This window comes from Oncorhynchus masou, chromosome 10 (assembly GCF_036934945.1).
Source record: "Oncorhynchus masou masou isolate Uvic2021 chromosome 10, UVic_Omas_1.1, whole genome shotgun sequence".
NCBI classification, from domain to species: Eukaryota; Metazoa; Chordata; class Actinopteri; order Salmoniformes; family Salmonidae; genus Oncorhynchus; species Oncorhynchus masou.
In genome coordinates this window covers 5,078,065-5,092,485 of record NC_088221.1, presented here as the reverse complement: position 1 = coordinate 5,092,485, position 14,421 = coordinate 5,078,065, and the positions used below count along the sequence as shown (strand labels likewise).

The following is a 14,421-nucleotide window of genomic DNA, read 5'->3' as shown; positions in this document are numbered from 1 at the left end:
TCTATGGGGTTGAGATCTGGAGACTGGCTAGGCCACTCCAGGACCTTGAAATGCTTCTTACGAGGCCACTCCGTCGTTGCCTGGGCGGTGTGTTTGGGATCATTGTCATGCTGAAAGACCCAGCCACGTTTCATCTTCAATGCCCTTGCTGATGGTTGGCTTTGTTACTTTGGTCACAGCAGGTCATTCACTAGGTTCCCCCGTGTGGTTCTGGGATTTTTGCTCACCGTTCTTATGATCATTTTGACCCCACAGGGTGAGACCTTGCTTGGAGGCCCAGATCGAGGGAGATTATCAGGTGTCTTTTATACTGATAAGTTCAAACAGGTGCCATTAATACAGGTAACAAGTGGAGGACAGAGGAGCCTCTTAAAGAAGAAGTTACAGGTCGGTGAGAGCCAGAAATCTTTGTTTGTAGGTGACCAAATAATTATTTTCCACCATAATTTGCAAATAAATTCATTTAAAATCCTACAATGTGATTTTCTGGAATTTTTTTCTTCCATTTTGTCGGTCATAGTTGAATTGTACCAATGATGAAAATTACAGGCCTCATCTTTTTAAGTTGGAGAACTTGCACAATTGGTGGCTGACTAAATACTTTTTTGCCCGTCCGTCCGTCCGTCTGCATGCATGCATGTATTCCAAAACATGCATCTTGTTTGCAATAGGGCACTAAAGTAAAACTGCAAAAATTGTGACAGAAATGAATATTGTGATCTGAACACATCACTGATTACCACCCTTCATATTTTCAAGCATGGTGATGGCTGCATCTGTCCAGTGATCCTGCCGACCAAGGCCGGGTCTGAGGAGCTATTTGGCGTCGCAGTTCGCATAGACGACCTGACTACAGAACAGGAACTCTAAACTCAGCAAAAAAAGGAACCGTTCTCTCACTGCCAACCGCGTTTATTTTCAGCAAACTTAACATGTGTAAATATTTGTATGAACATAACAAGATTCAATAACTGAGACAAACTGAACAAGTTCCACAGACCTGTGACTAACAGAAATTGAATAATGTGTCCCTGAACAAAGGGGGGGGGGGGGTCAAAATCAAAGTAACAGTCAGTATTTGGTGTGGCCACCAGCTGCATTAAGTACTGCAGTGCATCTCCTCCTCATGGACTGCACCAGATTTGCCAGTTCTTGCTGTGAAACCAAGGCACCTGCAAGTTCCCGGACATTTCTGGGGGGAATGGCCCTAACCCTCACCCTCCGATCCAACAGGTCCCAGAAGTGCTCAATGGGATTGAGATCCGGGCTGCAGGAAATCACACACAGAACGAGCAGTACGGCTGGTGACATTGTCATGCTGGAGGGTCATGTCAGGATGAGCCTGCAGGAAGGGTACCACGAGTCTGATGATGCTGTGACACACCGCCCCAGACCACCCTCCACCTCGATCCCGCTCCAGAGTACAGGCCTTTGCGTAACGCTCATTCCTTCGACGATAAACGCGAATCTGACCATCACTCCTAGTGAGACAAAACCGCGACTCGTCAGAGAAGAGACATTTTTGCCAGTCCTGTCTGGTCCAGCGACGGTGGGTTTGTGCCCATAGGAAACATTGTTGCCGGTGATGTCTGGTGAGGACCTGCTTACAACAGGCCTAAAATTCCTCAGTCTAGCCTCTCTCAGCCTATTGAGGACAGTCTGAGCACTGATGGAGGGATTGTGTGTTCCTGATGTAGCTCGGGAAGTTGATGTTGCCATCCTGTACCTGTCCAGTAGGTGCGATGTTCAGATGTACCGACCTTGTGCAGGTGTTGTTACACGTGGTCTGCCACTGCGAGGACAATATGCTGTCCGTCCTGTCTCCCTGTAGCACTGTCTTAGGCGTCTCGCAGCATGGAAATTGCAATTTATTGCCCTGGCCACATCTGCAGTCCTCATGCCTCCTTGCAGCATGCCTAAGGCACATTCACGCAGAAGAGCAGGGACCCTGGGCATCTTCCTTTTGGTGTTTTACAGTCAGTAGAAAGGCCTCTTTAGTGTCCTAAGTTTTCATAAATGCAACCTTAATTGCCTACCGTCTATAAGCCGTTAGTGTCTTAACGACCTTTCCACAGGTGCATGTTCATTAATTGTTTATGGTTCATTGAACAAGCATGGGAAACAGTGTTTAAACCCTTTACAACGAAGATCTGTGAAGTTATTTGGATTTTTACGATTTATCTTTGAAAGACAGAGTCCTGAAAAGGGGACGTTTCTTTTTTTGCTGAGTTCATAAGAAATTGAAGATGGACCACAGGAAGATTGAAGTAGAGCGCGCCCACAGGACTGGAAAACCCACCACCGGCCCAGGTGACAGGCCCAGGGCCATAGTGGTCAAGTACCTGAGGTTCAAGGACAAGGTAGCTGTTCTGGAAAGAGCCAAAAACTTGAGAGGAACGTATATTTTCCTCAATAAGTACATCCTGAAGCTGTACGCCAGAAGAGGAAAGAACTTATCCCAGCGATGAAAGCTGACAGAGCACGTGGGGACATTGCTTACCTCCGCTATGACAGGCTCATTCTCCACCCTTCCCACCTGGAAGGGATGAAAGAGCTAAGCATATGGTTTCGTAGCACACACACACGCGCGCACACACCCCAATTGACTAATGCAATGCTGAATGTATATTTTTTTTTTATCTTGCTTTGTTTGCTCTTTTTCATCTCTGATAAGCTACCCAGGAAAAGGGCTGAAAATAGCACATATTAATACATGTAGCCTTAGAAATAAGGTTCATGAAATCAATAACTTCCTAACATCAGACAATTAGCTATTTCTGAACTCACCGAGATAATTATTTTGATGGTACAGCAGAAGCAATACAAGGATATAACATCTATAGAAGACACAAACAATTATGGTTGGAGGTGATACCGTTTTATTTCAGAGCTATATCCCTGAAATGCTTAGAGAATATCTTATGTCAAGTAACATTTAAGTGTTGTGGTTGCCAGTTCACTTGGCACATCTGAAGCCCTTTCCTTTGGGGTGCTGCTATAGGTCACCAAGTGCTAACAGTCAGCATATAAATAATGTGTGTGAAATGCTTGATAGTATAAGTGACGTAAAAATAGAGGTCGACTTTCTTGGGGACCTGAATATTGCCTGGTTTTCATCAAGCTGTCCGCTCAAGGAAGCTTCTCACTGTAACCAGTGCCTGTAATCTGGTTCAGGTTATTAAAGCAACCTACCAAGGTGTTTACAAACACTACAGGAACAAGATCATCCACATGTATTAATCACATTTGTTCTTTTAAAGCTGTATCCGTACCCATTGGATGCAGTTATCACAATATTGTGGCTATAGCCAGGAAAGCCAAGGTTCCAAAAGCTGGGCCTAAAATACTGTATAAGAGATCATACAAATGATTTTGCTGTGACTTATGTGGGTGATGAAATCCAGACGCTGCACTTGATGAATTTATGAAATTGCTTCTTCCAATTATTGACGAACATGCACCTGTTAAGAAACTAACTGTTAGAACGTAAGGCTCCATGGATTGATGAGAAATGTTAAAACGGTATGGTTGAAAGGGGTAAAAGGAGTGGCTAATAAGTATGGCTGCACATCTGACTGGCTGACTTACTGCAAATTGAGAAATTATGTGACTAAAAAAGAAAATAATAATAACTATATTTTGAAGCCAATATCAATTATATAAAGAATGACAGGGGGGGGGGGGGACTTGAGTACTTTAAATTAAATTATGGGCAGAAAGACAAATTCAACTCATTCTTTTATCGAATCAGATGGCTTATTCATCACAAAACCATTTGATGTTGCCAATTATTTTTATGATTACTTCATTGGCAATGTGGGCAAACGTAGGCATGAAAAGCCAGCAATGAACAGTGAGCCATTGTATTCATGCATTTAAAAAAATAAAAGCATTGCAAGTTTGAATTTTTTTAAGTTAGTGTGGGGGAAGTGGAAAATGTTTTGTTATCGATAAATATTGACAAACCTCCTGACATTGACAACTTAGAAGGAAAGCTACTGAGGATGGTATCTGACTCCTAATGCCACTCCTATCTGTCATATCTTTAATCTGAGCTTGGAGGGAAGCCATAGTAATTCCACTACCCAAGAGTGGTAAAGTGGCCTTCACTGGTTCTAAAAGCAGACCTATAAGCCTGCTGCCAGCTCTTGGCAAACTTTTAGAGGATAATTGTTTGACCAAATACAATGCAATTTCTCTGTAAACAAATGAACAGACTTTCAGCATGCTTATAGAGAAGGGCACACAATATGTACTGCACTGACACAAATGACTGATGACTGGTTGAAAGAAATTGATAATAATATTGTGGGAGCTGTACTGTTAGATTTCAGTGCAACCTTTGATATTATTGACCATAACCGGTTGTTGTGTTATGGCTTTTCAAACTCTTCCATATTGTGGATTCAGAGATATCTAATAGAACTCAGTTTTTTTAATGGTAGCTTCTCTAGACACTCTACTCTTTTCTAGTTTTACAAATGACCTGCTACTGGCATTAAACAAATAAAATAACATTTTATTTGTCACATGCGCCGAATACAACAAGTATAGAGCGTAAAGTGAAATAGTTACTTACAAGCCTTAAACCAACAACGCATTTAAGAAGAAAATACTTTAAAATAAAAAAATAAAAGAAATAATTCAAGAGCAGCAGTAAAATAACAATAGTGAGGCTATATACAGGGGGTACCGGTACAGTGTCAATGTGCGGGGGCACAGTCAACAGTGGGACCTTATATAGACATGTGTCCCTTTCATGTCCAATCACTTGAATTTACCACAGGTGGACTCCAATCAAGTTGTAGAAGAATTTCAAGGATGATGAATGATGAAACAGGATGCACCTGAGCTGAATTTTGAGTCTCATAGCAAAGGGTCTGTTTAAGGTATGTTTTTTCATGTTTTATACATTTGCTAAACTTTCTAAAAATGTGTGTTCGCTTTGTCATTATGGGGTATTGTCAAGGGGTCCGAATACGTTCCAATTGCACTGTACTTAGTTTTACCTGCATTCAATACTAATTTCAGGTCAATAAAGATTTTATCCAATACAATAAAGGCAGACTGTAGTTCAGATAGAGCCTGGTCAACAGTAGGAGCAATAGGATACACAACAGTATCATTGGCATGCAAGTGCATGTTACATTTTTTTTTTTTTTACAGACAAGTCGATATTGCTAATATAAACAGTCAAAAGTACAGGACCCAGAATCAACCCCTGTGGGACACCTGATTTAACACCATCAGTAGATATACATTGAGTTCTATCTGTCAAGTAATTTTTTAACCAGTTACATGCAGCCTAGAGCAATTGAGGAAAACCTCGGAATTAACAGTGCGTGAGTGAGTGAGCAACAGTTTCGAAAGCCTTTGACAGGTCAATGAAGAGTGCAGCACCAAGTTTCCTTTATCCATACAGTTAACCACATAATGTATAACTCGGGGTGCAGCAGTGAGCGCTATGACCTGGTCTAAAACCCAACTGATGTACATTTAGAATGAATCAAGGATTATTATATCTTAGCTAGACAGGAAAGTTTAGAAATAGGGCGATAATGATTTAGGTCACAAGGGTCACCACCTTTGTGAGAGGGGGGTACATGGGCCACCTTCCAAACCTTAGGGATAGTCCCAGATATAATCGTCAGGTTAAAAATATGGGTTAATGATTTGGCAAATCAGGGGGGCAGAGAGCTGCAGCAAAAATGGATCAAGCATATCAGCCCCCCGAGTGGATGTTTTTACAACAATATTAAGCAAGGCATCTAGCACATCATTGAGAGTAAATTGTTTAAATGAAAACAAAGATTCAAGAAGTTGACGGGTTAACCGTTGAGTCAGCTAGAGGTTGGCAGACGGAAGAGCAGTCGATTGACTGACCAGGGTCAATTAAACCACCGTTTCGCTCAAATAAAAAGCTTGTCGTGATAAAATGATTATCCCATTCTTCTTAGTCATGATGCCAGAGTCTGACAGAACTTTCTTATGCAGGGAAGAAGAGGAATATACATTGGAGTTGCTTCCCAAAATTACATCAAATGTTCCTGAGTGGCCTAGTTACAGTTGACTTAAATCTGCTTGAAAATGGCTGTCTAGCAATGATCAACAAACAACTTGACAGAGCTTGAAGCATTTTTTTAAAAAGAGTAATGCTCAAATATTGTACAATCCAGGTGTGCAAAGCTCTTAAGAGACTTACCCAGAAAGACTCACAGTTCTAGTCGCTGCCAAAAGGTGATTCTAACATGTATTCTTAGGGGGTTGAATACTTAATTAAGTAATCAAGAAAGTTTTAAATCCATTTTGTAAAAAGTTAAAGTCAATAGTTCAATAATCAAAATATTATTTGACAATATCCTATCGTAATATTATGTTTGTGCTAGTTGGCTGAACCTGCAACAACTATCCAGTATTTTCCCTTCATAGCTTGTTCTCCATCTTCTAAAACAGGGAGTCAATTTGTGTTCAACACGTTTAATTCTATGACTAATTAAAACTTGTTGTTTTCTCATGGCTCCCTTGTCCCTCTGTAGCAGACATATGGTGAACAATATGTTTGGAACATTGAATCACAAAATATCAGTATCGAATCACAATACATATAGTTTCAGCACCTACGTATCGTGATAATATCGTAACGTGAGGCCCCTGGCAATTCCCTGCCCTACTAGAGGTAGGTAGGTCATGGTAGACCGGAGTTGATGTAGCCCAACCAAAGAGGTAGGTAGGTATTGGTAGACCTAAGCTTATGACCAGACACGTAAGTACTGGTAGATATTAGTAGACCTAAGTTTGTAGCCCAACTAAAGCAGTAGGTAGGTATTGGTTGCCTTAAATGTATATAGACTAGCCCAATTAATGAACAATACAAGAAGCAAAGCCCAAGACAGAAGTGAAGATGGCAAAATCCATATCAATGGGATTTGTAACATTTCAGTCATTCAACAGAAAACTATAGAAGGTTAAGAAGTTAATCAACAAGGAGTAAGTAGCCTGTTACTTTGGCAAAATAGAGATTATATACATGCTAAAGAAAAAAAAAAGAGACAGCCTGGCCTATTCTAAACATCCCTGACATAACAAAGTGGCAAACGTTATCAGTTTGTAAACAACGAGTAGTTAATTAGGCCTAATAGTAGAGTAAAAAAAGAGATCAGAGAGCTCGAAATGTAGGTGTGGGTCTGTGTTTGTGTGTGTTTTGTTCTGCTTGTGTACGAGTGTAATCTGGCAACCAGAGATAACCAGCATGTCTCTGAAAGCAGTCAGGAGACAGCCACCCAGAGAGACAGGACAAGAGCCATCTTGGCTGGGCCTGAATGCCAGACCCCTGATTAGAGAAGAACAGCAGTTCATAGCAGGCATGTGTGTGTAATATTTACTGTTTATTATCTATTTCACTTGCATTTGAAATGTAAACACATTTCCCATGCCAATAAAGCCCTGTGAATTGAGTGAGTGAGAGTGTCATCAGCAAACTTTTAACGTTCAGCATTGTTCAAGGGATTGGTGCTTTGCTTATGTCATAGGGTACAACCAAACCCACCATTGTTCTACTCTACTCTGAATCTGTGGAGATCAATCCTCCTAAAACCAGAATGTTATTCCAAAGTGCCTGCTGCAACCCCAGTAACATAAAACCCAAAGCATGTCAGAGATTGTGCACAGCTGTGTGTGTGTCCCTACAATGTCCACCGAAGACAGAATGACAGTTGTCTGCTCCTAGGCTCATAATGGTTGAGCTGTGTGTGTGTGTTATTTAAGCAATAAGGCACAAGGAGGTGTGGTATATGGCCAATATACCACAGCTAAAAACTGTTCCTATGCACAACGCAACACAGAGTGTCTGGATACATCCCTTATCCGTTGTATATTGGCCATATACCACAAACCCGAGGTGCCTTATTGCCATTGGTTACCAACACAATTAGATAAGTAAAAATACATGTCTCATACCCGTGGTGTATGGTCTGATATACCACTGCTGTCAGCAAATCAACATTAAGGGCTCGAACCACCCACTTTATAATAAGCTATATGATAACTAGCCTGTATGATATTAACCCTAGTATACCTGTCATGATCAATTTGATCCCAAACACCCCATTACAATTTGCATAGACCCATCATGCATAGCACACATACTATTAGGATATCCTTATCAACAGGTAGAAATCCTCCCAACTTCTACAGTAGATGAGTCAGACAAGGGTCTGATAGATACTTTACAGGTACACTCAATATGGCGAAGATGCTCATTCTTTTTCTATGGGCTGAAGTGAGTCTGAAGGGGAGAAAAAAACATGGCACCCTATTCAGTGCACTACTTTTGGTCATAGGGCTCTGGTCAAAAATAGTGCACTTAGTTTGCTAGCTTGTTGATGAAGTTGACTGACAGCTGGCACTGTGCCTTGCTACTGTGTAACGTTTGGCTAACGCAATAAAGTTGTAGAGAAAAGTCAGCTGTACTGTAAAACTCAGTGCACTATTCACATGAAAACTCATTTGTGCATTAGTTAGAACTTCACTACACTAACTAGTTAGCTAGAGGGAGTATTTAGCATGGAGTGTGTGAACTGGTGTTAGCATCCCTGCCTTTCCTTTCATATGGATTGACTGGAGACGGGTTCAGCCAGCAAATTTTCATGCACATTTCATAAACTTATTCTGCCACCACAAAACACCTTAGCTAGATGTAGAATTAGATAGTGAGCACTTGCTCATGAAAAAAATGACAATATTAGCTACAGGTTTATACAGTAGTTTTTGGTAAATAAAAATAACTCGAGGGTGAAAATGTGATTCAGTGGACAATGTCACCTTGGTAATATTTTCTAATGTTAACTTAGAACAGCATATTGTAGCTGGACTTCTTTTTAGCTATCCCATGAGTGTTATCAGATAAGTGCAGACGGCCATCGATCTGTCTGCTAAAATGACATAAATGTCAAAATGTACATCATTCCCAGAGACCATTTACATGACTCAAGAATCTAACCTCTGGATCGATCTGCTCGTCCTTTAAATGAGCTGTGTCCATGCCTGAAAACAAACAATGTTTGGCGCTGCTAAAACAAAAATTAGTGTGTTTTGTTGTATTCTGTTTTCCCCAATCTCCAGTCAGTGGCCTTTAACTCACCCTACACATGGCTCTGCAACAACATGCCTTATTGTCAAAGTCAGTTATCCTAATTCATACAGATGACCAAGAGAGCAGTGATCTAGAAGTCTAAATGTCTATCTACATGAGTCCTTGTACGGCGTGCGCAGTGTTGTCTGTTTGGAAATATTCTGTGGCATTCTGTCAGGTGGTATTCTGCTCAGAGCAGACATAGATAAATGCTGTTGATCTTCCCTTGCTCCCCTCTGCTCGCGTGTGTCAGCTATGGCTATAAAAGGACAGATTACTCCTGCTGCCCCACTCAACTGTCCGACTGCCCCCCCCCCCCTCTACCACTCTCTCTCCACCAGCAGCGCTCCCCTAAGCACAACCGCTAATCCTTGCAATATTCCACACATTCACAAGAACTACATGGGTCGGTCAAACTAAACACAGTGCACAAGGGCACCTCAACTTGGGGCTCACCCCTAACCTGAATTTAAGTTTATCGTGTCCTGGGGCAACATTTACAACCACAACAACATTATCCTTAAAAACAGCCTAAAACCAAACTGTGGCAAAGCTTTGGATCGGTCTTCTTGGGCCAGGTCCCCCTTAGAAAACATTTTGTTTCTCTGTGTGGGATTTCGTGGTTTAAATGGATAATTCAAGAGCAATTGCTAACTAGCGTAATGACGAAGAGATCAGCTAGCGTTAATTGCCAAAATCTCAAACTATCAGTTTAAGCAAGATAACACAGCCTGGCCTAGTTTAGCAAATTATGGCTCACCTGTGCCATAGTAGACAGGTTGCCTAAGATCTAACTGGAAGCCATTTACACACAGGGTAGCCTAGTGGTTAGAGCGTTGGACTAGTAACCGGAAGGTTGCACGTTCAAATCCTCGAGCTGACAAGGTACAAATCTGTCGTTTTGCCCCTGAACAAGCAGTTAACCCGCTGTTCCTAGGCAGTCATTGAAAATAAGAATTTGTTCTGAACTGACTTGCCTAGTAAAATGAAGTTGTTCTTTTATATATAAAAAAAACAAAAAGCAGACCTACTGGAATGACTACAATTAGGGATGTGACAAATTGACAATTTTACTTAATGTTAAAACTGTCACTTATTTTTGTATTTTTTGTGTGAGAAAAATGTATAAAATTCCACAATTCAGAATATGGTCCTATTGCGTATGAACGCTAAGGAGCAATGAAATTCTAACTAAACACAGTCATAGGCTGAATCTCAAACCAAACAGTCCCTAAGCCCTTTATCAAGTGGCCACTTGCTGTTGTGTTCTGTGCATACTATATTTGCAATTATATCGGTCCCCAGTGATTCCATCAGCTGATTTAGCTTGTGGTAGCCTGCCTGCTGCTAGCGAGCTTCACTGACAAACACAGGGATAGAATTCTAGCTAGCTAAGGATGTTGGGCACTGCAGTGATAAACACTGTGTAGCTTGTCACTTATTTACAATAGTTTGACAGCTTGCTGGTGAAGTTGGCATGTTCCCAGCAGTCAGTCCACACTTCAGCATGTTTCCAACGCACCAATCGTTACTTTGTAAAGTTAGGTCATCTATTTAAAAAACACAGCGCAGCAGAGCAGGCTGTTCGCTGCGGTTGCTTGCCTTTCTCTGCCATTTTTCCGACTTAACGTTGGCGTGCAGAGCGCTTTATATCCATGGCAAATAATTAGAAAGATGCATATCTTCTACTAACATTGCAGCATTGTTGCATTATTTTTCCCCTTTATGATCGGGACCTGTTAGTGATAGTTTTGATAACTGCACTGTGTTTTTACATTTTGTGGAATATATATTTATTCTTAATGTTAATGTCTCAATTTCGTTTAAATATTTAAATGTTCACACCTCCAACTACAAGCACAGCTACTGCTGGCTACATCAACTACATTACCCACAATGCATCTACAAATCAGAGTTTGAGAGACATGGGAGTAAAGCCATAAAAATGTGACATGGCCTCTGTTCCAATATCCATACTAGCGTACCATCCTATAATAAAGCTATGTATTGGAGCATGCTAAGTGGTATGCGTGACATTGGAATCCAACCATGACCTACTGAACAAAAGAAACATTCATTTCCATCCCCTAACCCAGTCTTCCTTTGCCACAATCCAAAATGTATCTAACCCCAAGAGTAACAGACCGCAACAGACAACATGGATGGACAACATGCATGTCCTTGTTATAAGCCACAAATCATGTCACAGCCAGTAATGTTTGTCCTAGACTGCTATAGTATAGGACCTGTCCTTTTGGAAAGCTTTTACATTCTTCAGTTTGCCTACTGCTGATGGACATAGTAGATCGATGGACTCCCAACAGACTGCCACCTCATAGGCTACAGTAGGACCACAGATCTGTCCTTGCTGGAAGGCTTAGCCGAAACAATCATTCATACAGACAAACAAACACTAGAGAGGATGAAAACACAGTCTTGTATTGGGAGTGGACCACCTGCCTGTCCTTGCTCAGCGTGGAAGGCTCGGAGCCTCTTCTTGAAGCGTGATGGCAGAACAAAGTCACATCCACGGGCCAGCAGAGCCAGCTCCTTCCTCAGGTCAGGGTCCTGACGCAACGACAGCTCCTTCATCCTCATCCTCGCGCCAGACAGGACAGGATGCCTCCGCACAAACGCACACACAGATCCACACTCTCTGATCCAATGGGATTATCTTCCTATGGATTGTCCCAATAGTAGAAATCGCAAGAGTAGTAGTGGGAGTAGTGCTAGCAGTAGTTAGGCTAATTACTCAAACAAATACTCAGTGCGTGTCCACTGTCCTTGTCCTGGGAGAGCCTCTTGAAGTCAGCGTAACAGTAGGCAGTGGAAGTAGTGGTAGCGCTCCTCTGTCCCTGTGACTGTCCTTTAACAGAGCGAGAACTTCTTAATGCTGGGCAGCAGCTGCTGCAGTGTCACGAGCCTCACAACTCTGTCCGTCTGTCTGCTGTCCTACACACACACACACCAAACACCACAGGGACTGACTGCTAGGGTCAGGGAGCCCCAGCCTACCAGCAGCCACTAGGGTGATAAGGACTCTGTGTGTGTGTGTGAGAGAGAGAGAGGTGTAGATATGCCCTTTCCAGTTTGCATTCCTCAGCTCTCATAGAAGGTTATGTAAAGAGACAGACCTGCTGTTGTTGAGGGCCCGCTAACTTGGGAATGCCAGCCAAATGCCAAGATGACCCCCTGCTTACCAGCTTCCTAACAGCACAGCAACCATATTACCCAATGGTTCCCGAGAGACACTAGTAGGTCAGTGCCACAGGAAAATACCTAGAGCTGTCTCTTTATGACCACAATCCAGCTGGTAGTTGGAAGTACCAAACATTTCTTCAGGGCAAGAGCTTCGAAATGCAAAATTCACCATCAGTTCTTCCTCCTATTTTGTTAGGAATTCAGAGAGTCCACTCAGAATGAGATACTAGGTTCTGTGGCAGCAGCCAGATTCATTAGTGGGCCTCCGTCATATTGAAAAGGTATATTTAACCAAATTCAAAATATATGTAGGCAGGGCACACCTTTTTGCTGAGGAATGAATGTGTAGACTTGAGCCGATGAGGATGATAGGAGAAGCCATCAAAACTTGTGACAACTCACAAAAAGTGGGAAAAGAAAAGCCTCAGTTTTCCTCTGTGCATCACGTCGTATGGTCTTCCTTTGTTTTGCCTTCCCTTCACAGGCTTGGGCTGCCATCCATTCCACGTCTTATTATAGTTGACGGGCCCTAGCCGGCGGTATGGAAGGGGAAGTGTTGAATTTCAAAGAATGATGGCCGAACCAGTCTCTGCCTATTAAAAGCACCAGCGAGCACTGTTTGGGCAACCCAAGACCCCAGATCTGGAGAAACAAGTATGTATGTATCTTTAGTGCTTGCGCAAACATCCGCCTCCTGTCCTGGACTGACAGCAATTACATCAATTCCCCATAAACGTGCTGATCCAACGGCACTAGGCAGCCTAGGCGTGGAGGAGGGGTGCGTTCAAGAGGAGAGATGTTTTTATAAAACACCAGTTGTTCTCTCAAACAAATCTAATTAGGCTGAAAATGACTTGAGCTCTGTGTGTGTGTGTGTATGTATGTGTGTTAGTGAATACAGTGTGTGGTTGTGGTGTGTAAAAATGCAGGGTGTGAATAGAAAAGCACAGCCGGGCTAAAATGATAAGTATTTTTAGATGACGGGATCACAGAGTCCACATTCTTCCACTGGTTTCAGCACAAACCTAGATCCTGTTGTCCCCCAATAGCAGGATACGGCACCAGTTTGATAAGCCATTTGTGAAGCCTTTTCACGCCAGCTGCCTTTTGTTGTCCCTCTACGCTCGTCAGCTCGACACACACGAAAGGAAAACACGAGGACTCAAACAAACTGAGCACATGAAACTGTCAGTTCATATATATATATATATATATATATATATATATTCTGTCAGTGTTTGCATTAGCAAGAGCCATAATTCCTAAACAGAGTTATTATTCTGTGATAACGATCTGTTCGTTCACACTTTAGGACACAGCCTCTCTTTGGAAAATGGAACACAGAGAGGGAGGGAGAAAGAGAGAGAGAAGTCTCACTGTAGTACCAGTGAGCTCTGGTGCTGAGTACTACTGGACTGACTGGGAGAATCAGATGGGCCTTCACTGGAGAGGACAGCTGTCAGTGCCAACAGTGCCACTCTCTCACACACACGCACACAGAGGCCAAAACTACTTAACAATGGCACCACTCACCAATTCAGCCTTGGGCTTTTGTCTGCTCTGCTGTTGAAAGGCTATAGCCTACCCTGGTTGCCAAAAGATGAAGATGCAAAAAAACATTTCAATTAAATAAAAACTATTGCATAGAGACAAAAGTAGGCACGGTACACTATAGAGACCATGTCAAACACAAATAAACACATTCTTACACAGTGAGTCCACCCATCAACGTGTCTAATCTGAAGGCTCTAAATATGAACAGGAAACAGTATACCATGCTCTCAGTGAGAGCTTGTTGCGTAATGTTAGAGATTATGGTGAGTGAGCGAGAGCGTGCGAGACAGAGCGACAGCAAGCATGAGAGAGGGAATGAGCGAGAGTGAGCAAGTAACCCCTCTGACCCAACAGCGGGAGAAAGTCAATACCAAACAATAGCAGAGTAGCCTATAAATGGAATCGAGCAAGCTCCAGCTCTGTCCTCGCCAATCTTATGGCTGAGACAGGGATTTGGGAATCCATGAACCCAAAACAAAAATAGGGCCCATTTCACCGACATACATGGTGCGCTTAGTTGGGTCATAGGGGTTACT

At 42.3% G+C, this 14,421-nt stretch overlaps 1 protein-coding gene across 4 annotated transcripts in view; it reads right to left on the bottom strand.

Moving 5' to 3' along the window:
• Positions 1-14,421, bottom strand: part of LOC135547069 (serine/threonine-protein phosphatase 2A regulatory subunit B'' subunit beta-like) — a 62,505-nt gene that overhangs the window by 24,377 nt on the left and 23,707 nt on the right. Inside the window, exon 1 of one of the 4 annotated variants that reach the window (XM_064975685.1) lies at positions 11,591-12,241. The exons of the other annotated variants lie outside the window; for them this stretch is intronic. Coding sequence (XP_064831757.1) covers positions 11,591-11,728 — 138 coding nt within the window. The 5' untranslated portion in view covers positions 11,729-12,241. Of the gene's footprint in view, positions 1-11,590; positions 12,242-14,421 lie in introns of those variants that run through there. 4 annotated transcript variants of the gene reach the window in all.